At 41.5% G+C, this 25,552-nt stretch overlaps 1 protein-coding gene across 2 annotated transcripts in view; it reads left to right on the forward strand.

Annotated features, from left to right (window-relative positions):
* The window catches only part of LVRN (laeverin), a 70,053-nt gene that overhangs the window by 16,049 nt on the left and 28,452 nt on the right, over window positions 1-25,552 (forward strand). For both annotated transcript variants that reach the window (XM_008166671.4, XM_042854660.2), the window contains 7 exons: window positions 4,815-4,954; window positions 7,793-7,919; window positions 19,332-19,486; window positions 20,983-21,096; window positions 23,457-23,600; window positions 23,967-24,032; window positions 24,170-24,235. In XM_008166671.4, the coding sequence (XP_008164893.3) occupies window positions 4,815-4,954; window positions 7,793-7,919; window positions 19,332-19,486; window positions 20,983-21,096; window positions 23,457-23,600; window positions 23,967-24,032; window positions 24,170-24,235 (812 nt within the window). The remainder of the gene's footprint in view (window positions 1-4,814; window positions 4,955-7,792; window positions 7,920-19,331; window positions 19,487-20,982; window positions 21,097-23,456; window positions 23,601-23,966; window positions 24,033-24,169; window positions 24,236-25,552) is intronic.

Consider the following 25,552-nt stretch of genomic DNA (forward strand, 5'->3'; position numbering starts at 1 on the left):
TTGGAGTGGGCAAATCTACTGTGGGGGCTGCCAGGGGAGCCAAGTTGCCAGGGCAATCAAAGACCTGCTGATATCAAGGGTAGTGACTCTGGGAAACGTGCAGGTCATAGTGGATGGCTTTGCTGCAATGGGATTCCCAAACTGTGGTGGGGCAATAGACGGAACCCATATCCCCATCTTGGCACCAGAGCACCAAGCCACCGAGTACATAAACCGCAAGGGGTACTTTTCAATGCTGCTGCAAGCCCTGGTGGATCACAAGGGACGTTTCACCAACATCAATGTGGGATGGCCGGGAAAGGTACATGATGCTCGCGTCTTCAGGCACTCTGGTCTGTTTCGAAAGCTGTAGGAAGGGACTTTCTTCCTGGACCAGAAAATAACCGTTGGGGATGTTGAAATGCCTATCGTTATCCTTGGGGACCCAGCCTACCCCTTAATGCCATGGCTCATGAAGCCATACACAGGCAGCCTGGACAGTAGTCAGGACCTGTTCAACTATAGGCTGAGCAAGTGCCAAATGGTGGTGGAATGTGCATTTGGACGTTTAAAAGCGTGCTGGCGCAGCTTACTGACTCAGATAGACCTCAGCGAAACCAATATCCCCATTGTTATTGCTGCTTGCTGTGCATTCCACAATATCTGTGAGAGTAAAAGGGAGACATTTGTGGCGGGGTGGGAGGTTGAGGCAAATCGCCTGGCCGCTGATTATGTGCAGCCAGACACCAGGGCTGTTAGAAGAGTACAGCAGGGCATGGTGTGCATCAGAGAAGCTTTGAAAACGAGTTTTGTGACTGGCCAGGCTACGGTGTGAAACTTCTGTTTGTTTCTCCTTGATGAACCCTCCGCCCCCCCCACCGGTTCACACTACTTCCCTGTAAACTAACCACCCCACCCTTCCCTCCCATCTTCGAGCACCGCTTGCAGAGGCAATAAAGTCATTGTTACTTCACATTCATGCATTCTTTATTAATTCATCACACAACTAGGGGGATAATTGCCAAGGTAGCCCAGGATGAGTGGGGGAGGAGGGAAGGAAAATGACACACTGCAGTTTAAAACTTTAAAACTTTAACACTTATTGAAGACCAGCCTTCCTATGCTCGGACAATCATCTGGGGTGGAGTGACTTGGTGGCCGGAGGCCCCCCTACTGTGTTCTTGGGCGTCTGGGTGAGGAGGCAATGGGTCTTGGGGAGGAGGGCTGTTGGTTACACAGGGGCTGTAGCAGCGGTCTCTGCTCCTGCTGCCTTTCCTGCAGCTCAACCATACGCTGGAGCATATCAGTTTGATGCTCCAGCAGCCGGAGCATCGACTTTTGCCTTTTGTCAGCAAGCTGACGCCACCTATCCTCTTCAGCCCGCCACTTGCTCTCTTCAGCCCGCGATTCAGCCCGCCACCTCTCCTCTCGTTCATATTGGGCTTTTCTCATCTCCGACATTGACTGCCTCCACGCATTCTGCTGTGCTCTATCAGCGTGGGAGGACATCTGGAGCTCGAGAACATATCATCCCGAGTCTGCCGTTTTCTCCTTCTAATCTTCACTAGCCTCTGCGAAGGAGAAACATTTGCAGCTGGTGGAGGAGAAGGGAGAGGTGGTTAAAAAGACCCATTTTATAGAACAATGGGTACACTCTTTCACGTTAAATTTTGCTGTTCACATTACACAGCACACGTGCTTTCGTTACAAGGTCGCATTTTTCCTCTTATATTGAGGGCATGCTGGTTTGGTGTAAGAGATCACTCACGCAGTGCCAGGCAACAGATTTCAGCTTGCAGGCAGCCATGGTAAGCCACAGTCTTTTGGCTTTTTTCACCTTCTTAACATGTGGGAATGGTTTCAAACAGTAGCGCCCTCATTTCCCATACCAAGCACCCATTGGGTTGGCCATTTAAAATGGGTTTGCAATGTAAAAGGTGGGGCTGCGGTTTCCAGGTTAACATGCAGCACAAACCCAACTACCCCCCCCCCAACACACACACAATTCTCTGGGATGATCACTTCACCCCTCCCCCCTACCACGTGGCTAACAGCGGGGAACATTTCTGTTCAGCCGAGCAGGAACGGGCACCTCTGAATGTCCCCTTAATAAAATCACCCCATTTCAACCAGGTAACCGTGAATGATATCACTCTCCTGAGGATAACAAAGAGAGATAAGGAATGGATGTTGTCTGCATGCCAGCAAACACCGGGACCATATGCTGCCATGCTTTGTTATGCAATGATTCCAGACTACGTGCTACTGGCTTGGTGTGGTAAAGTGTCCTACCATGGCGGACGGGATAAGGCAGCCCTCCCCAGAAACCTTTTGCAAAGGCTTTGGGACTACATGAAGGAGAGCTTTCTGGAGATGTCCCTGGAGGATTTCCGCTCCATCCCCATACACGTTAACAGACTTTTCCAGTAGCTGTACTGGCCGCGATTGCCAGGGCAAATTAATCATTAATCATTAAACATGCTTGCTTTTAAACCATGTGTAATATTTACAAAGGTACACTCACCAGAGGTCCCTTGTGTGCCCTCAGGGTCTGGGAGCACACCTTGGGTGAGTTCGGGGGTTACTGGTTCCAGGTCCAGGGTGATAAACATATCCTGGCTGTTGGGGAAACCGGTTTCTCCGCTTCCTTGCTGTGAGCTATCTTCATTGTTTTCATCATCATCTTCCTCGTACCCCGAACCCGCTTCCCTGTTGCGTGTTTCTCCATTGATGGAGTCAAAGCACACGGTTGGGGTAGTGGTGGCTGCTCCCCCTAGCATCACATGCAGCTCCGCGTAGAAGCGGCATGTTTGCGGCTCTGCCCCAGACCTCCCGTTTGCCTCTCTGGCTTTGTGGTAGGCTTGCCTTAGCTCCTTAATTTTCACGCGGCACTGCTGTGCGTCCCTGTTATGGCCTCTGTCCTTCATGGCCTTTGAGACCTTTTCTAATATTTTGCCATTTCGTTTACTGCTTCAGAGTTCAGCTAGCACTGATTCATCTCCCCATATTGCGAGCAGATCCCGTACCTCCCGTTCGGTCCATGATGGAGCTCTTTTGCGATTCTGGGACTCCATCATGGTTACCTGTGCTGATAAGCTCTGCGTGGTCACCTGTGCTCTCCACGCTGGGCAAACAGGAAATGAAATTCAAAAGTTCGCGGGGCTTTTCCTGTCTACCTGGTCAGTGCATCTGAGTTGAGAGTGCTGTCCAGAGCGGTCACAATGAAGCACTGTGGGATAGCTCCCGGAGGCCAATAACGTCGAATTCCGTCCACACTACCCCAAATCCGACCCGCAAAGGCCGATTTTAGCGCTAATCCCCTCGTCGGAGGTGGAGTAAAGAAACCGGTTTAAAGGGCCCTTTAAGTCGAAAAAAAAGGGCTTCGTTGTGTGGACGTGTCCAGGCTTAATTCGATTTAACGCTGCTAAAGTCGACCTAAACTTGTAGTGTAGACCAGGGCTCCCTGTGCAAACTTCCCCCTGGCCCACAGAATATGAGTGCCTTATTTTGGAATAAGAATCTGCACATGGAGTTAATGAGGAATACTTAATCTGTTTTGAATTCATACTCTACTTTTATTCCAGATTAACTTTTGTGTGTAGGCAAGTCCTAAGAGACATGGTTTGTTGAGGCAGGAATATTATTTAGTAGGTCTGAAAAAAAAGTCAGAGAGGGTTAGTAAAAATCTATAAATTCACAGGCAAATATGCACAGTCACAGTCTTGAAAGGTGGGTGGTGGCGGTACTGGGTTACCTTTCAATGGTGACATATCCATGTCTGGTGGCTGTGATGTTTGATTGCACAACAGTTCATGTTTTGAGTCTTACTGTACAGTTTTTACTGAGTATATTTTACTGCATGACTTTTACTTACTTCTGAAGTTGTGGTGTTGTACGTGTGAGAGCTATACTTCTGTTTTTTAAGGACAAGGGGTGGGGGAGATTGTGTGTATCTTAAAAACAAATTCTTGGGTGCTTATGAAAACTGCCTTAACAATCACGTAATTGAAATCTTCTGTTAATCCACAGAATAGACATGACAGGGTCAGCAGCAGTGCGAGCTATTATATACTGCTCTGGCAATGTTTCTCACCACTGATTCTCACCTAATGTGGGATGCTGTGTGTGACAAAGATACCAAATGAGGGATAGATAGTATTCATGCAGGAAACCTAAAAAGCTGTGAGATTCCTTCCCTTCATGTGTAAATGTCTCTTTTAATATCCTCATTGTCATGATTCTTTATTTCTCATGTACATAATTTTAAGTAATAAAAGTCAATGGTTACCAAATCTGTGAGGCATGTAATGTAACTTTGGGACTAAAACAGGGGAATATCTGTGAAGGTAGTCTGCAAATATTTCCTCTCTCAGAACCTCCTTCCATGTGTTTTTCTGTGGACGGTCTGATTGGGCCCTTTATTTGAAGCATGTGAGATTTAAGTATTTGATAACTTTCAGGCATGTTTAATATTTACTTGAGTGATATTATGAACATACATATTATAGAAGTATAGCATGGGTGAATATTTTTTTATGCTTTTCCACATCCCAAAACTAATGCAAAGTTTGATATGCTTCATAGATTTTGATTAAGAAGCTGAGGAGTGGAGTTGTAGAGTCTTTGTATTTAAGGTAATAATTCAAGTACATGGAATGAGCTAAGTGGGAAAGTTGACATAGTGCTATTGCCAAAATATATGTAGCCAGTGCTGTCATACAGAGTATTAAAATGTAATAAAGAGATGTATAAAAGATTGGTTTGAAAACACAAACTCTTGTTTTATTGTATAGTAGCGATAGTTTGTTTCTATACTAAAATTGTTTTTATTCTAGATACATCTGAAATGAAAGATGAGAATGGAAGCCTATGGACTGTTACCACATTTAACACGACACTGAAAATGTCAACTTATCTAACTGCTTTTGTGGTTTGTGACTTTGATTACATCACCAGGACTGAAAGGGGCAATGAGGTAAATAAGAGTCTGCATCACTCATTAGAGCAGCTAACAGAATAAATTGGTTCTGTGGTGCACTGTATGTTTGATAAGATGTAACTTGTATTGAATATACGTCCTATATTGAAAGTATTTGATTACATGGTAAAACTGTTAATATTTATCCAATAAATACATGTGCAGAAAAATCTCCTTCATAATAATTAGAGTTTATATACTCTGTACAGATCACTACATAAATAAATTCTGATGTGAATGATGAGCAGAGTAAAACCTCTCTTAAGTTCCTTTGAAAATCCCAACCCTAATGACTTGAATGGGAGCAGTGCTGTGCTTCAAGTCCTTAGTATAGACGTATACTGTATAACTTATACTGTTTTTGAATATTGACACAATTTTTAACTTTTAAAAGCTCCTATTGTATGCCCTCAAGTTAGTTTTCCTATGCAGTGAATGATGTCCATACCATGTTACAATTGTCCTGTTGTGGTATTGTATCTATAACTCTTTAAGGAAAAAAATGTCAAAAAGATGTTATTTTATTATTATGTTTAATTTTGTTTGTTGAAAAACAAAAGGCGATTAGATATAAAAATCTATGCTAAAATAAAATTGAGCCAAGGGTAAAGTTTACCTTTGGTATTTGATTCACTTAATGAATGCCAGAGAAGTATTAGTTACATGGTGGGTCCCATAGCCATCCCACTACTGCAAAGCACAATGGCTCAGGCTGGTCCATAGAAGACACTACAAATGTGCAGCAGAAAGCACTCTTTATAATGGAGAAGCGTACACTGATATGGTGCCTGTTGCACACCACATCAGACATGTTGGGAGCTTGGAGGTCTGACCAAGCCTCCAAAATTGCAGACTATACAGTAACTCCTTACTTAAAGTCGTCCCGGTTAATGTTGTTTCGTTGTTACGTTGCTGATCAATTAGGGAACATGCTCATTTAAAGTTGTGTAATGCTCCCTTCTAACGTCGTTTGGCAGCCACCTGTTTTGTCTACTGCTTGCAGGAAGAGCAGCCCATTGCAGCTAGCTGGTGGGGCCTTGGAACCAGGGTGGACCGGCAGCCCCCCATCAGCTCCCCCTATCAGCTCCTTGCTCCCCTAAGTTCCCTGTGCAGCAGCTGCCTGCAGTTCAGCTGTGTCCCTCCCCGCACTGGCATTTGCTGCTCCTGCCTTCTGCCTTGGAGCTGCTCCCGGAGACTCCTGCTTGCTGTGCCGGGGGAGGGGGAAGAGGGAAGGAAGAGGGGGGCTAATCTCATGGTGTCCCCCTCCCTCCTGCACCCTGTTTACCCCACCTTCCATAGAGCAGGGCTCAGGACCGAGGGAGCTCATAGCAGCTGCGTCTCAGCAAGCTGATCTAATTAACAAGGTAGTGTACTTAAGGGAAATGCGCATATCTCCCTCCATTCCTGCTGCCTTGCAGAGTGAGAGAGTTAACCCTTGAGGGCTCAGCTAATTGCTAGTTCATCATTTAGCAGTAAGGGAAATATCCCACCCTCTGACTCTTCCACCTCAACCAAGTTTCACCATCATCATCACTGTGTACCAGTATTAAATTGATTGTTTAAAACTTATACTGTGTGTGTGGGTATATAGATAATATAGTCTTTTGTCTGGTGAAAAAAATTTCCCTGGAACCTAACCCCCTCATTTACATTAATTCTTATGGGGAAATTGGATTTGCTTAACATTGTTTCGCTTAAAGTCGCATTTTTCAGGAACATAACTACAACGTTAAGTGCGGAGTTACTGTATCTCGTTGAGCCAAGATGTGCTTATTAGGACAGTAGCCAGACCCCCAAATTAGTACTTGTGAGCATTTGGTTGCAGTTCTTCTCTGCTGCTGTTGGGAAGCAGAAGGGGCAGGATTTTGTCTTTAATTTTCAAACATAGATATCCAAGTTTCACCTCCAAAATATGTGCATTAATGGACAAACAGTTAATTCTTTGTCTCTTTTGCAAGAATAATTTACAATAAATGTCTGTTTGAAAATATATCCACGAGAGTCTGCTATATGCCAGAGTATTTAAAGTTCAAGCTGTCACTATGATTTTAACTCTACCCTTTGTGTCTGGGTATTGAAGAACACAATGGTATGCTGTTTTAAGACTCTGACAATACATTGTCAGAAAAGGGGAGCTCAAGGCTGGAGAGACTATTTTAACTGAATACCTGTACTTTTTCACTTGAAATTAAAATCTGGAGATCAAATGCCTCTAAAACTGTGCCCAGAAATTTTACATGTACAAACACTTGCATGTGCAGAACTCACATCTGGGTTTAATGTTGCAAACTGCTATGTATTCAAAACTTGCTGGCTAAATTTTCAAAGGGCCTCCGATTAATCATGCACCCATATGGGCATATTGATGGGGTAACAGTATATTTATCAGTTTATTCATGCAAATACCTAATCTGCCTGTCCAAAAGCCCATTTCTGACCACAGACAGGTGCACATGCCATTTTGCTGGTACAAGTTAAAATATCACTTTTAAATATGTGGTCTTCAATGTTATTATGTTATAAGGTGGTGTTTCATATTTAATAAAAGAATAACTAGGAAACTATCTATATACATTTAGACTCAATTTTTGGTCCCTTTGAAGGCAGTGCCAGAACTCTCAATGATTTCAATGGGATTAGGATTTGCCCATTAGTTTGTTAGGACAAGTGATAAATTGGTCTTTTTTTTCTTGTATGAAAAGTTTAATTGCAGAATCTGATGTGGACAAGCAGCATTTCCAAAACAGCTATTCAGAAATGTTACCTTCACAGAAGAGAGGTGAAGAAAGTGAAAATTTAAATTGTCTAAAATAACATTTCCTTGTTTTATTATAGATACGTATTTGGGGTCGTAAAGAAGCAATTAAAAATGGACATGCTGACTATGCTTTAAATATCACAGGCCCACTTTTTTCATTTCTGGAAGATTTATTTAACATCAGCTACCCTCTTTCAAAAACAGGTGAGGTACCTTCCTTTCATTAAACACAAATGGTTGCTGCTGATATAACATCTACAGAAATACTGGGATCTGTCTTGCAAGACTCTTATTTTAATCTGTGCAGGATTCAGAGAATACAAACCCTAGGGTTGCCAACTTTCTAATCGCACAAAACCAAACACCCCTGCCCCTGCCCCACCCCTTCTCCGAGGCCCCACCCCTCTGCTCGCTCCCTCCCTCCATCGCTCGCTCTCCCCCACTTTCACCAGGCTGGGGCATGGGGTTGGGTGCAGGGGAGTGATGGGGGACGGGAAAAGGGCTCCGGCTGGGAGTGTGTGCTCTGGCATGGGGCCAGGGATGAGGGGTTTGGAGTGCAGGAGGGGACTCAGGGCTGGGGCAAGGTCTTGGGGTGTGTGGGGGGGTGCAGGGTGCAGACTCCGGGAGGGAGTTTGGGTGCAGAAGGGGACTCCAGGCTGGGGCAGGGGGTTGATGTGCAGGAGGCGACTCTCTGCTGGGACAGGGGGTTAGGGTGTGGTAGGGGGTTTGGAATGCGGGGTCCCAGTGGCACTTATCATGGCTCCCAGGAAGTGGCCACCAGGTCCCTGTGGCCCCTAGTCCCATGGGCGGCCAGGGAGGCTCCGCACACTGCCTTCACACCCGCAGGCGCTGTCTCCACAGCTCCCATTGGTCATGGTTCCCAGCCAATGGGAGCTGCAGAGCCGGCACTTGGGCGGGGGCAGCGCATGGAGCCTCCCTGGCCGCTCATGCGCCTAGGGGCTGCAGGGAATTGGCAGCCACTTCTGGGAGCTGTGCAGAGCCAGGGCAAGGAGGGAGCCTGCCTGAGCTCTGGGCCCCCACTGCACTGCTGACCGGACTTTTAACGGCCCAGTCAGCAGCGCCAACCGGAGCTTGCCAGGGTCCCTTTTCAATCAGGCGTTCCAGTTGAAAACCAGATGCCTGGCAACCCTAACTAGCCCTAACCCTTTATTCTTCAATTCCTCCCCTTTTCCTCCCTTCTTTCTATGCAGCATATTTCATGAATCTATAAATCAGTGACCTCTCCCCACACTGATCTGGCTTTTCCTGAAACATCATTCCTAACATGTAATTAATCCACACCTCCCCAAACTTTCCTTGCTTCCTGTACTATGTCCCCATCTAACTTGTAAGTCACCAGCATCTCTTTGCACCTTACTAGCTTTTGCTGCAGTGTCTTATACTAACTTGTAACTCTCCAACATCTCCCTGCATCTTCCTTCCTGGAAAAAAATCCCATGTAGGCAAACTCTATTTCTGCTTAGAAAGAAATGTGCAATAGCCATTTCTTAAACCTCATTATCTTAGTTTTATGTATACTCTGGGCAAAGGTGCTAGACATCATTATTTAGACTGCATTTCTCCAGTTTTACACCAGTATATCTTCATTGATTTCAACAAAGTGACACCGGTATAAACTAGATCAATGGAGTGGTGACATAGGCCTCTTAGTAAAAATTTCAGCCTTGTGGTGACATGAGTTACTAAGCAGACTTCCTTTTGACTTCATTTGAGAGTTTGGCTTAAAAATCCATGGCATGATATGACCCATTGTGAATGGTTTTGTGTAAATACGGAGCACATTTATTACACTGGTCTACAATTTTTGAGAAGTCGTCTGCTTCAGAGATAAAATGTGCTATTTATTATGTATTTTGATGTGCCGAATTCAAATATGACAATTAAAACAACTGATTGGCTACTGTTTCTAAGATATTTAAGTTTTTACATTTTATGTCTATGTATATTGTGTAGATAGTAGAGTTTTAATCATAAATTGTAAACCTAGGTCTTTTCATGTGTTTATGGTTGCTTTACATGATAATATTTCACCTGTCCTGTTTATGTAACACTTTAAAAATCAGCAAAAGGGTTATATAAATAAAATTTATTATGAAACAAAAGGCAAAAAACTATTATGTACATAGTTTAGTCCTATTCAGTGTCTACTCGGCGCTTCTTGGCTTGTCTCTTGTATTCATTAAATGGAGCATCTCTTGTCACTGTCCAGCAATAGTCTGCAAGCATTGATGGGCTCCATTTGCCCTGATGGCGTTTCTCCATTGTTGCGATGTCCTGGTGAAATCGCTCGCCGTGCTCGTCGCTCACTGCTCCGCAGTTCGCTGGAAAAAAATCTAGATGAGAGTGTAAAAAATGTATCCTTTGTGACATGTTGCAACCAAGGCTTTTGTATGCCTTGAGGAGGTTTTCCACCAACAACCTGTAGTTGTCTGCCTTGTTGTTTCCGAGAAAATTTATTGCCACTAACTAGAAGGCTTTCCATGCCGTCTTTTCCTTGCCACGCAGTGCATGGTCAAATGCATCATCTCGAAGAAGTTCACGAATCTGAGGACCAACAAAGACACCTTCCTTTATCTTAGCTTCACTTAACCTTGGAAATTTTCCACGGAGGTACTTGAAAGCTGCTTGTGTTTTGTCAATGGCCTTGACAAAGTTCTTCATCAGACCCAGCTTGATGTGTAAGGGTGGTAACAAAATCTTCCTTGATTCAATAAGTGGTGGATGCTGAACACTTTTCCTCCCAGGCTCCAATGACTGTCGGAGTGGCCAATCTTTCTTGATGTAGTGGGAATCTCTTGCACGACTATCCCATTCGCAGAGAAAACAGCAGTACTTTGTGTATCCAGTCTGCAGACCAAGCAAGAGAGCAACAACCTTCAAATCCCCACACAGCTGCCACTGATGTTGGTCATAGTTTATGCACCTCAAAAGTTGTTTCATGTTGTCATAGGTTTCCTTCATACGGACTGCATGACCAACTGGAATTGATGGCAAAACATTGCCATTATGCAGTAAAACAGCTTTAAGACTCGTCTTCGATGAATCAATGAACAGTCTCCACTCATCTGGATCGTGAACGATGTTGAGGGCTGCCATCACACCATCGATGTTGTTGCAGGCTACAAGATCATCTTCCATGAAGAAGAATGGGACAAGATCCTTTTGACGGTCATGCAACATGGAAACCCTAACATCACCTGCCAGGAGATTCCACTGCTGTAGTCTGGAGCCCAACAGCTCTGCCTTACTCTTGGGTAGTTCCAAATCCCTGACAAGGTCATTCAGTTCACCTTGTGTTATGAGGTGTGGTTCAGAGGAGGAGGATGGGAGAAAATGTGGGTCCTGTGACATTGATGGTTCAGGACCAGAAGTTTCATCCTCTTCCTCTTTCTCATCTGACTCAAGTGAGAATGATTCTGGTACATCAGGAACTGGCAGTCCTTCTCCGTGGGGTACTGGGCATATAGCTGATGGAATGTTTGGATAATGCACAGTCCACTTTTTCTTCTTTGACACACCTTTCCCAACTAGAGGCACCATGCAGAAGTAACAATTGCTGGTATGATCTGTTGGCTCTCTCCAAATCATTGGCACGGCAAAAGGCATAGATTTCCTTTTCCTGTTCAACCACTGGCGAAGATTTGTTGCATAAGTGTTGCAGCATATGTGTGGGGCCCACCTCTTGTCCTGATCTCCAATTTTGCAGCCAAAATAAAGGTGATAGGCCTTCTTAACCATAGTGGTTATACTGCGCCTTTGTGATGCAAAAGTCACTTCACCACAAACATAGCAGAAGTTATCTGCACTGTTCACACAAGTACGAGGCATCTCTGCTCACTTTGGCTAAACAGAAATGTGTCCCTTTGCAAAATCAAACACTGGCAAATAAGAGAGCACCACACTGTATGATTTCTAGAGCTGATATAGGGCAATTTGTTCAGCAGACTGATGTAAGCTTCGTTATGATTGCATCATCCACGACTTCTAGGAATAACATGATGCAATTCATATCATGTATGACACAATACCAGCTTCAGATTGCATCATTCATTGTTTTGCCTAAAAAGCAAGTACTGTCCAAACCCAGTCATAGATTTATTCATAGATCCAGTCAAAGATGTATTTTAGTCATTTCTGGTTTAAATTGAGATCCCTTCCCTTTATAACTCACTTATCCTCCGCCATTCCCAAGTCAAGAGTCGTATATACTGACCCAAAAGCATATCTTGAAAACTAGAGCCAATCAACAATTTTAAGCATCATTTTCGTTCTCAGTGACCCAGAATTAGTAAAGTTTGACTACATTTATTTCAGAAGCATTTTGGCTGTAGAGCAGTGTTATGAGCTCAAAAACAGAAAGTTAAAAATCAATTCATTACAGTTTAAAAAATTGAGCTCTTCTTAATATATAAGAGCTAAAGAAAGCATTTTTAACCACCAGTTTCCTTTTATTTTGTACTCTGACAATTACAAATATCTAAATTATTTTTTAATAGTCCGGGAGATTAAATTTGCTCATTAGTTACCACCTATCTAGTTTTAAATGAAATATCCTTTGTTGTTGATATCCTTGATGTCCATTTGAGATCTTTCTTCATTTCATTCAATGTCCAAATCCAGCATGGATAAAAATTGAAGATTAATTTTTTTTTTAAATTGGATTTTTTATTTAAATTTTTATTTAAATTTTTTTATTATACTGTTTTTCTTTTTAAAAATAAACCTGGTTAAAATGACATCTGAATTTAATACAAAGGCCTTAAACTTGTAATTTAGTTGTAAATGTGAAACATGTTTTGATGAGACGTTTATGTATCCAAACTATTTTGTTTAATAATATGCTGTGTTTTGTGTTTAATTAAATCCCAGTTACCATCCTAGACACAAATCATTAGCAAAAAGTTAATTAACTAGTAAATAAACAATATATTATTAATCATTTTCTAACATACAAAAATATACAATTAATAAGAATCTGAAAATATTAAGCTATATAATTCCTTAAATAAATGTATATAATTATAGTTACCTCCTAGGTAGCAAAACTATGTACCAAATCTAGTGTAAAGGCACTATTTAGTTGTAAATCAACATATTCTTCACATAGTGTCTCTGTGTGTGCTCCATTTTGGGTACGCTTGAGCACTGTGCCTTCAATCGAAGATTTTTGGTAGCGGTGCTCATTTGGCCCACACATGTGCCCCACATATCCTCATGCCCAGCACCAAGGCTATATGCAGGGCCGCCCAGAGGATTCAGGGGGCCAGGGGCAAAGCAATTTCGGGGGCCCCTTCCATTAAAAAAAGTTGCAATACTATAGAATACTACTATATTCTAATGGGGGCCCCTGCAGGGCCTGGGGCAAATTGACCCACTTGCCCCCCCCTCTGGGCGGCCCTGCTATATGAGACTGCATGGGTGAACCACCCTCAGTTCCTTCACAACCACCACTGGCCTGAGACAGTATCTACTGTGTGCCTATTCTCTGATATTTAGCTTTTTTCTCAGATAGTTGGTTACCTTATGGTTACTTACCCTACAGTGTTCTAGTTATTGGGAAAAAATGTTCCATTTGTTTTGCTTTTCTTTCTCCCCCACCCAAAAAAATAAAGGCAAACAAACCCCCCTTTTTATTCATATAGTTGTGTAGTTAGGAGATTTCCCCTCCTGGGGTTAAATTTTCATGAGTTTTGCTCAGGAATGCTGGACTCCCCAGGATTCAAGGGGTGTCTCTCTTGTCATGAGGCTATTCCAATAAGTGACAGACACTCCCAGTGCCTCCGCTGCCTGTGTGGTACTCATATCCCCAGTATGTGCAAGATCAGCACTTCCTTCAAGGGTAGATCCTGAAAAAATAGAAAAATTAAGTTTAAACTCCTAATGATGGAGCAAACTTTATGTCCAGCTTCAGATCCGGGGGTACATAGACCTCCCAATACAGCTAGTACCCCATCCACACTGAGATCTTGGTCACCAGAGACCGGTAGCAAGGCAGGCAGTACCGTGGAACTGAGTACATCTCATTCTCATTCATATCTGCCTATAAGCAGAAGGAGGTAAGGAGTAAATCTCCAAAAATATCTCGGTCACCATCTCACAAGATGGCTACGGAAACCTCAGGTCCCAAGGGTAGTTCCATGTAGGCTCCCAGCAAGGCTGGTACTGCAAAGGCAAAGAGGAGTCAGTCCTCTAAGTCAGACTCAGTACCAACTTTGGATTCCCATACCCAGAGCAGCAGAGACATGGTTGAAAAGACCAAGCAGATTCTGCAACAATACTTTGTACTGATTACAAGAAGATAAATAATACCAAAGACTGCTTGCCTACCTGTGGTACTGAGGGAATCAGAGCCAACTCATTCCCATAGTAAGTACTTGGTACCGGCTGCATCGGTACCAAACCCATCCTCCACAGGTTCCCACTCAGCCCAATCTTTGATACTGTTGGTACTGCAAGAGTTTAGGTACCCTAAGGAGCTGATAATATCTTGTGAACTGGAGTATTTTCTGTGAATGAGTGGAGGCTTGTCACTGTCAAGATGCCTTTGGTGACTAACCCCTTTATCACCTAAGAACCACACACACCCTCATCTACTCTGCAAGTGGAACAGCTAGCACCCCTTTAGAGTATGTGGAAGAGAACTCATCAGATTCTCAAATTTCAGTGCAGGTTCCCCTATCTATTCTGGGACACGTCACACTCCCTACTATACTGACATATTACAGGAGGATAGACTTCAAAGGATGCCCACATGGCAGGAACACAGATGGCTGTCTTCACTGTTGCCATTTGGGCCCCCTCAGTGGCCTTGCTGAGATCTGTGGGCCTTCTATCACTAACAATTTACATCAAGGTTTTTGCAACATCGGAGGGAACAGAGGGACCCATTCTTCTCAATCCCCTTTACCACCACCTATGCCAGAGGAAGAGACCTTTGAGGAGCAAGAGGCAAGGGCTGATAAGGAAGTGACACGTCTTACTAATATTTCCTCCACATCTCACGATGAAGTTGTCATGCCTCCATCACCTTCTGTGGCAGATGACTTCAGGCAATTTCAAGAACTGAGGAAGTGGATTTCTGACATGCTGCAGATTCCCTTAGTGAAGGTTCAGTAGTCCTACCATAAACTCCTATATTTTACACACTTGATATCTATGAAGATTGCTACTCTGATCAATGAAGCTTTTATGGCGCCTGCTAAGATGGTTTGGCAAACTCCAGCTACCACACCACCTACCTGCAAGATGGTGGATAAAAGTATTATGTTCCAATTAGGGAATTGGAGTATCAATTTTCTCACCAAGTTCCAAATTCCCTAGTAATGGAGGCCATTCATGAACAAGGCAGACAAACATAGCTCAAAGTCCACCCTGTACATGAAAAACCACAAGAGGCTTGATCTTTTTGGTCATAAATCCTATGCTTCAGCCATACTTCAGTTCAGAATAGCAAACCATCTGGTGCTCATGACCAAATCCGACAATTCTTTTATTGATCATCTGCCAGAAAAACATTGGGATCAGTTTAGATCTGTTGTACAAGAGGGTCAGCTTCTGGCAAAGACATCACTCCAGGCCCCCTTGGATGCAGCTGATACTGCAGCATGGTCTATTTCCATTGCAATGGTCAGGAGACGAGCACCTTGGTTGCAGCTGTCGGGCTTTCTAAGAGAGATTCAGAGTACTGTCAAAGACCTCCCCTTTGACGGTTTCAAGCACTCTGTAGACTTGATAGACACATCTCTCCACACTTGAAAGGACTCAAGAGCTATGCTGCAATCCTTAGGGATTTGCACTTCTGTAAATAAAAGGAGATTTAATAGGTCTCTGATGGCACAAAGAACACACCAAGCCCCATATTCAACATATTGTAGGCCCCTTGAACCTGCAGCCAAGAGACTAAGATAATAAAAAAAAATCCTCCTTCATCTACAGCTACATCTTCTCAGCCATCCATGTCCTCCAAGTGACAGTTTGATGGCTTGGTCAAAAGTCTCAACCATCTAACCAACATGGTCTAACAGCTGCAACATCTTATCCCCTTCCCCTTCCTGTTTAAAGACAGGTTTCAGAGTAGCAGCCGTGTTAGTCTGTATCCACAAAAAAGAACAGGAGTACTTGTGGCACCTTAGAGACTAACAAATTTATTAGAGCATAAGCTTTTGTGGACTACAGAGTTGGTAAGACAACTCCCACCTGTTCATGCTCTCTGTATGTGTGTATATATATATCCTCAATATATGTTTCACTCCGAAGATATGCATCCGAAGAAGTGGACTGTAGTCCACGAAAGCTTATGCTCTAATAAATTTGTTAGTCTCTAAAGTGCCCCAAGTACTCCTGTTCTTTTTCCTGTCTAAAGGTTCTCAACAAGATCAAACAAGATTGAGCCAGAGTCATATTGATTGCACCAACATGGCCAAGACAGGTCTGGTATCCTTATTTGATCATATATACCTCTCACCTTTTGTGGATCAGTCTGACCTGAATCCTAGGTCAGTAGGCAAGAACACTTTACCCGAATCTGCAGATTCTGAATCTCCAAGCATGGTTCCTTGATGGTTCTGAGGAATCGAGATATCCTGTTTGTCAGAGGTACAATACATTTTATTAAATAGTATAAAAGAATCTATAAGAAATACTTACCTCCAGAACTGAAAACGATATTATCTTTGGTGTAATAGTCATCAAATTTCGCTGACTCGCTCTCTTCTTCCCAAGGTACTGAATTACCTATTTGAACTGAAAACATTGAGTCTTTCTATGAAATCTATCAGGATTCATTTAGCATCAATAACAGCTTGTCACACACCCTTAGGGGTTTTTGCACTCTTCGCTCACCCAACTATGGCAAAATTCTTAAGAGGCTTATCAAATATATCCCCCACAAATCAGAGATCCTACACTGATCTGGGACTTGATCCTAGTACTTAATTGCCTTATGAAACACCCTTTTGAGCCACTAACTACGTGTTCTTTATTAGCTTTTTCAACAAAAACAGCCTTCATGGTAGCAATTACTTCTGCCTGAAGGGTGGAAGAATTTGGGACCTTAATGACAGACCTCATCATTTACGGTATTCACCGGAGAGAAAGTGTTGCTGTGAGCACACCCAAGGTTTTTTTACCCATCCCCCAACTACGCAAGAAGCTATATTCCATATCCTAGATGTCAGGAAGGCATTAGCCTTCTATCTAGATAGGACCAAACCATTTAAAAGATCTCCTAGCTGTGACAAACCCAGGACAAACAGCTACAAAAGGGGGGGGGGGGTAGTAATCAGTCCCAGGGGGTTAAAAAGGCCTCTCCCAAGTCACTGAGGAGAGAGAACCATGGGGAAATAAGGTTCAGCTGGGCAAGGGGTTACCAGGGAACTAATTAGGTTCAGCTGGCTCCAACTGCTTGTGACCTTTTTAAACCCTCCCCGGTGTGGAAGGAAGGGGGAAGAGAGAGTGAGAGAAGCAGGGAAGCTGCCAGTAAGCTAGGTGCAGCAAGGCTCTGAACCCTTCCAGCAAGGAAGGCCGCACTCTGTTCCCAGAAGGGAAGAAAAACAAGCACAAGGGACTGACTGAGGGAAGGAATAGCAAGACCCTGTGTTACCTACAAGGATTTGCTTTGCCCAAGCCTGTGTCTCCAAGGCTAAAAAGGACTGAGACTGCTGAGGAGAAGGTGGTACTCTGCCACATAGCCTATTTGTATCCATTGTGGACAGAAACAAGGGTTTGGAAATTTTGAAACAGAGGTTGTCAAAATGGATCTCTGGTTGTAGTAAGATTTGTTACAACAGAACTCACGTTCAGCCCCCTTCAAGAGTGATAGCACATTCCACAGGAGCACTATCTACCTCTATAGCCTTACTTAAGGATGTACCAATTACAGACATCTGTAAAGTGGCAACTTGGTCATCTGTTCAGACTTTTTCTAATCATTATGCCTTGGTAACTGTGGCCAGATCAGATGCTGCTTTAGACAACGTAGTTCTCTCTTCTGTACTGGACTCTATTCTGAATCGCCCACCTCCTTAATGGGGGATACTGTTCGGGAATCACCTAAAGTGGAACACCCATAGGGACACTACACCACATTTATTTTCTAAAGAAAAGTGCCTTTTCATTGGTTGATATAACCTATTAAAAGGAGAAGTTACTCACCTTGTGCTGTAACTGGAATTCTTCAGGATGTGTGTCCCTGCAGCTATTCCACTACCCACCCTCCTTCCCCTCTGCTTTGGCGTCTCCCTTGTGGGTCTTTGCAGTGGAGAAGGAATTGAGGGCAGTTTACTCATGCAGCCCCATATAACCTCAGTGCAGGGCGCAAGCATGTGTGGGGCACATGTGTGGGCTGAACTGGCACTGCTACCAAAAACCTCCCTTCAAAGGCACAGGTGTCTCTGAAGTGGAGCACCCACAGGGACACCCATCTCAAAGAACTCCAGTTACTGAACAAGGCGAGTAACCTCTCCTTTAAATGGTTATATCAATCAATGAGAATGGACCTCCCTTTAGAACGGTGGTTCTCAAACTAGGGCCGCCACTTGTTCAGGGAAAGCCCCTGGCAGGCTGGGCGGGTTTGTTTACCTGCCACATCTACAGGTTCGGCCGATCGCAGCTCCCACTGGCCACGGTTTGCCGCTCGAGGCCAATGGGGGCTGCAGGAAGTGGCGCGAACCTGCGGACGCGGCAGGTAAACAAACTGTCCCGGCCTGCCAGGGGCTTTCCCTGAACAAGCGGCAGCCCTAGTTTGAGAACCACTGCTTTAGAAAATAACTGATGCACAAATGGTAAAGTTGATTAAAATCAAAGATTTAAATCAAGGCTTTCCACTTAGTGATTTAAATCACTGATTTAAATTGCCTTGATTTAAATCAACCCATCCTACCAAAATTTATCTGAATCATAGATGTGATGAGCTCACTGCTTATCAGGCACAATGGGGAATACAGGGAAAACAGACATGGTGGAGTGAGACTTGCTGTGAGGGGAGAGTTTCTAAGGCAACTTGATCCACACAAAAGATGGAAATGAGCCTCTCTGCTCACCAAGGGATAGAAAGTTTGAGAGAGAGCCTTTCTTATCAGTAGCCAGGATGCAAAAAGAGGGGGAAATTACACACCTAGAAGCCATGAGAGAGAGAGAGAGAGAGAAAAGATGTCTTTTTCTGCTCCCTCCCTCCCTCATGCTCCCATAATTGGGGCAAAAGCAAGACAGAGAAAATGGAGAGCCAGAAGTACTCAGGAATGGGGAGAGTTTAATCTACTGTCTCCCAGCAGCTGGGAGGAAAATTCCTTTATCAAATATTTTAGTTCAGAATGTACTTTGGTACATGAAACTCTTGAGGGGTTTGGCTTGGACTTAGTTGACTTTTGTTTTTCTGACTGAAAGGGCGGCATCCCTAGAGAGGAATAGCAATGTCATAAACAGTTAAAGACATGAAATAAAACAATTCCAAAAAGCGTTTTCTAGTTTATTGCAATGGTACAGAGAGAACCACTAAAATATATCTTGTAATTGCACATTGGGTAAACATAGAACAGTCATGTAAGCATTTTACTCTTGAACATTAAAAAAATTTTTTTTCTGTTTAAATCAATTTAGATCTGGTTGCACTGCCTGATTTTGGAGCAGGTGCTATGGAAAACTGGGGGCTAATGACTTTCCGAGAATCAGCCTTGATGTACATCCCAAGTGATCAATTCGGAAGCAAAAAGACTATGATTTGCCTAATTGTTTCACATGAGCTAGGACACCAGGCATGTGGTAAAACATTCTGTATATGTATTTATCTATGAAGTTGCTCTTTTCCAGTTTATGTAGATGCAAAATCACTGTTTAATAGTGACTTACATGTAGGGGCATAACAGTTGATGGTAACTAGAGGAAGGAATGCTACAGCAATAACCAAAGCCATTTTCAGTTGGTTGGAAGCCACTTCGGTTATAAATTAACTTGGCAGATCAATATAAAAAACAAATTCCAGCATGACACAAGAACCTTCACCCAATATCTATTTATCTTGAATGAAATTTATAAAATACTGATAACAGTATTATCATTATTTGAAAAGTTGACTCAAATGGGTTATGGATATACACTTAATGTCTACTAGAACCATTTGTTTATTTTCTTACAAGATACTTGGATACCGTCCAAGAAAATACTCTACTCTAGGAATGAACGTTGTATGCATATCGAGATAGAGTAATGATTCCCACAATGCATTGATGGGAGAATAGATTCCATAAAGAATGTTAATTTTTAATGGGGATAGATGTAACTATCGAATAAGGCAAATAGTGACTAGGCTCTTGAACTATAGAATGAAGGCATGGTAAACACATTTTTATCTGTAGTTAGAACTGTTTACATAATGATCTTCAGAATTTAAAATTATTTGGTTTGGAATGATAAAGCAGTTTCACTTCATTTTTTACTATACTTCATTTAATAGTATTTTGCCAAGAGACAGTATTTTAAAAAATAAAGTTAGCAAAAAGAGTTTAACTTCACTAGTCCATATGTGTGTTTTTTGTTGAGGGCCAGTAAAATAAATATTATTACTTAATTAAACATAGTTTTTTAATAAAGTAATAGACCTTGAGGATTAACAAATAATATATAATGAAATCACAAATCCCCAAATGATATATCAGATTTTTGTTAAATGTAAACTGCCAACTATTAGTACATCACAGCTGTTGTGGAAGTTTTATTGCTCACCAGGGTATGGATTTGCTGATTTTGGAAGTGGCTGTTTCCCCAGTTCTGTTTATCATCTATCTGACAATTTCCTTTTGTTAAGAACAAGGAAAAACAAAATAGTATTATTTAATTGCAAAAAAGCTATTTAGAAAATACTTTTGTATATTATTTGAGAAATGCCAATATTTTCAAATTGTAGTCTGGCTTTCTCTGCTAGATTTACAAATTTATAAGTGGCTGCTTTAATTTAAATAGAATGGAGAGCTGTTTAAAATCACTGTATGTGCTTATGTTATGAAATTTCAGACCAAGGAATTTAAAAATATACAACCACTGACCTGCATCTGTGTGGCTTTTCTCAAGTTATATCTTTGCACTACTGAATTTCCACCAACTGGAAAAAACTATAGCATTTGATTGTGATAATGTATACACATTAAATAAAGTCACGCTGTTCTCTTGATCATTCGTATCTGTTTAACATAAAGGAATGAAAGCAGCAGTTCAAAGAAATGCAATCTGAGACATTTTTTCTTTTCTATTTAAGTGGTTTGGAAATCTGGTTACCATGAATTGGTGGAATGATCTATGGCTTAATGAAGGATTTGCATCTTACTTTGAATACATTGGTGCTAGCTACATAGAACCCAGACTGCCACTGGTAAATACCAAAGCTGAATATTAACGCTTTCCCCTTACAGCTTACATTATTGTCCTGATCCAACACCAGGGACGTGTAATCAATGGGAGCTTTCCTATTGACTTTAATGGGCTCACCGTCAGTTCCTTTATAACTTTAAATGAAAATAATATACAGATTGTGTATAGAGCAGTGTGAATAACTGATTTTTTGGTTCTCCAGCTGTTCCAAAAAGTGAAAATAAAATTCATTTAGGATCAAACAAAACATTTAATTTGACCTGAAACCTAATGTTTAATTTCATTTTAGTTGTTAAAACATTTTAAAATAAAATTGAAACAAATTTCTAAATGAAAAATCATTTTGAATAAAAAAAATCAACATTTCATTCCAACATTTTCTAAATGAAACCTTTCAATTTTTTCAGATTTTTTTTTAACCAAAATAATTTGGCACATTCAGCATGAATGCACAAAATGTTTCAGCTGACCCAAATATGCATTTTTTTTTGTTTGGGGGAAAAAAAAGTTTCAGCCAAAACATTTCACCCATCTCTAATGGTGTGTGTGTATATAATATAGAGACAAATATTGGCTCACAGTTGCATCTGCTCTTCAGCAGCACAGAGATAACATTTCAGTATTTGCTTTGAATCAGTTTGTTACTATACATTCATTTTGCAATGGTATTCACTATACCTAATTGATATGGTTGGGTTTGGTTTTATGTACTCTGTACATATCTATGCAACTTGTAATAATCTTTCTGACACTCCATGTTGTATTACGTCAGATAATAGAACATAACATTTTACAACGCGTTTCATATATTCACAGTGATCCAACGTGATTAATCATGGCTGTCAAAAATGCAAAGCTGTATATTTTTCTTTACTGTGTGAGGTGGGGCTACTCCACATGAATGATTCCTGGAAAGCTGTTGCTTGTTTAGGTTAACTATGTGATACAATGAATATAATTCTATCTCTCCTAGTTTAGTATTCTGTATGTAAATGACTCCACAACTGATAACGTAAATGTAAACTTCTCATGTTTGAGACTGTGGAGACATTTATGACAACTCCATAGTTAAGGTTGTGTTGAGTTTTTCATTTTAAAACAGGATTTTATTCTCTGCTAGGGATGAAAATTAGTGTTTGTGATCACCAAAATTACCATTTGCTCTTTAAGCTTGTGGTTAAATTAAGCCACCACTTAAGTACTTTGCTGAATTGGAAACTACTACGGGCATATCAAATACATTCTCGGGAGAACTTAATACTACAGGAACGTATAAAGGGCTAAGTTTTAAGAATGAAGCCTTTGTCTCTTTTTTTGTAGATGGAGTTTGCCCCTGTAAAAGTCTGTGCCTGTAACTTTGTGACACAAAATGTATTGCAAATCAAATCACTTAACGTCATTAGTTATGTGTACAGCTACAGATTTGTGTCTGGAATCAGGTAATTGCAGGTACCTGCACTACGGGTTTTCACCTACAATTCAAATGCAGGTAAAAAGTTACAAGCACAGATTGCATCTGCAACATTTCAAAATTTGGCTCCCAAAATTGTTTGGAAAGTACAAAATAATCTGCAACTAAATAAGTTGACATCTCTTAAAAGCCTGTCTCCTCCTATTTGGTAGTGCAGGTATTCAAAGAGACCTGCAGTGTTTTAAAAACACATTAAATAAAAAAACACCTGCTTGCAGACCCACATTAGTAGCTGAACGTCCAGGTAGACTTAAAATGACAAATACATGTTCAAAGAAAACAGATGAACACAAGTTTCTTCTTTACTTATCTGAGTATGAGACTTGGCTTCAGGACTCTGGGGTGACAGCTAGTGTAAACTGTCACAATTCCGTTAAAATTACGGGAACTAAGCTGATCTACACCAGCTGAGGATCTGGCTCTCCACATTTGCTATCCAGCCGAAGCTCCTAAAACTGCACTCCTTTGGATGGCTATTGTGTTATTTAGTCTTTCAACATTGGAAACAGAGAACACTGAATGTGCCTTGCCAGATAAGTGAAGCAAGAACTGATTGTACTTGAAATGTAAATATATAATTCATTTTTACATTTTGCAAATTTTGTATTTAATAATTTTTACATTTTTTCCTTAAATCGTAAAACTTTAGTGCGCTTCATGAGACCCAAACCTGCCATCCTTCTGTGTGCAGAACTCTGACAACCTTTGATGGTAGTTCCCCCTTTGGAGGATTTGCAGGATCAGGGCCCCGACTCCCTTTATTCTGGGGGAAAATTGCTTCCTTTTTAGGGGGAAAAATGAGCTGAAAAGCAAATGTTAGCTTGTATGTAGTCTGTATGGTTTATACAACTGGAATTAATTGAAATGGGAGTCTATCTTTTAATTTTCAGAATAAATTCTTTTATTATCACATGTTACAACCTGTCTTAAGGGAGGATAAAGAAATAGCAGCTCAGTCATTATCAGCAAGAGAAGAAAAAATCAATGGAACATTTTCACTAGTTGGCCTATTTGACATCTTCACTTACAACAAGGTAAAAAAGAAAATCAAATATTTTGCTTTTATGTACTTTACAACAGTTTTGTAAAACACAGATTTAAAAAGAACCAGCAAAACATTTTATTGCAAAGCTTACAATAGTTTAGTTATCTTTTCTTCTAAGATTTAATTTCCATGGATCCATTTTTCGTTTATAAACACAAGTACATCGAGTGTTGCAAAAGTATTCATCTACAGGAAAGCGTGCATATGAATGCATTTGCAATCTATATTAAGTATTAAAAGTCAAAATAGAAATGATCAGTGTCACTTATGAAAAATATGGCTTGAATATCAATCATTGAATGGTTAAAGTTTATTTAAATAACTCCTATGTTCAAACATCTTTTTTGTTCCATAGGGGGCCTCCATTATCTGGATGCTTTCCAGCTTTCTGACTGAGAGGCTGTTTATCAAAGCACTCAGTGTGAGTTTAGAAAACTGAACTTCTTCATTTGGGTTTATCAGTTTGAAAATAACAATGAGTATGAATGAGTTTCTCTTTTTCTGATTTTTTTTATTAAAGCTTAATGAACTCTGATGTTTGTATTTGTTTCATTGCAGTCATACCTGAAAGCATTTTCCTTTTCAAGCGTTAACCAAGATGATCTATGGACACACATACAAATGGTACTTATCATGTCTTGTTAGTACTTTTGTTTTAATGGTTGGAATGGGCCAAATTCTGCACATATACCAACTGTGGAACTTTGAAGTGAAATTTATCTACTCCTAGCCTAGTTCCTACACCCCCCCTCCACCCCATCCTCCCCAAACTCACTTTGCAGGCTTTTTGTGGCAGGAAATTTGATGGGAGAGATGAGGGACAAAGGATATGTCTACACTGCAATTAAAAACCTGCAGCTGGCCTGTGCTAGCTGACTTGGGCTTGTGGGGCTCGAGCTAAGGGGCTGTTTAATTGTGGGCTCATGTAGCAGCCAGAGCTTTGGGACCCTCCCACCTTGCTGGGTCTTAGAGCCTGGGCTCCAGCCTGAGCCTGAACGTCTACACCACAATTAAATAGTCCCTTAGCTCGAGCCCCACAAGCCCAAATCAGCTGGCATGGGCCAGCTGTGGGTTTTTAGTTGCAGTGTAGATACCTAAAGGGCCAGAGAGGAGGTCTGTGCACTTACAGCCACTTGCCTCTGCCTACACAAACCTGCATAGATTATTCTTGCTCTGAATAAATTTTGTCATCTTTCACTTGTCCATTTAAATGAATAACCTTTTCTCACAGAGAGACAAGGTGGGTGTGGCAATATATTTTACTGGACTTTGGGTTGGTGAGAGAGACAAGCTTTCGGGCTTACACAGGGCTCTTCTTCAGGTCTAGGAAATGTACTTAGAGTAGCACAGCTAAATACTGTACCAGGTGGAGCAGATTTTTTTATCATAAGTAGTAAACACATATTTTAAGGGACCATTCAAGGTGAAGTGGCTCATTAACACCTCTGCAGTCATAAAGGGAAAGGGGGGGAAAAGCTGGGCAGTGGGGATTTAAGTGGGTTATAAATTGTTGTAATAACCACCCCCAGCTTTTTTCTCTCACCAACTGAAGTCGGTCCAATAAAAGATATGACCTCAGCCACCTTGTCTCTTTAATATCCTCGATCCAACACAGCTACAACAACACTGCATATAAGCTTTGCTGATCTTTATTTCTGTGTAACTTTAAAATCTTTTATTTTTATACCTTCACTTTTATACATAGTAAATATTTTGGCTCAGACAATATTTTAAATTTAGTTTATTTATCATAAGTCACTAAAGGGTCAGGATTTATTCATGTATATTACAATGAGGGCCCAACACTTCACGGAAACTCCCCACCACCAGCACCTTTAATAGTTGCTAAAAGTCTGAATAAGACTGGACGCTAAGAAAACAAATATTAATAATGGATTTTTATTATAATGTCTGTACCAAAATTACTTTGGAGAAAGATTC

Source organism: Chrysemys picta, chromosome 6 (assembly GCF_011386835.1).
Source record: "Chrysemys picta bellii isolate R12L10 chromosome 6, ASM1138683v2, whole genome shotgun sequence".
NCBI lineage: Eukaryota > Metazoa > Chordata > Testudines > Emydidae > Chrysemys > Chrysemys picta.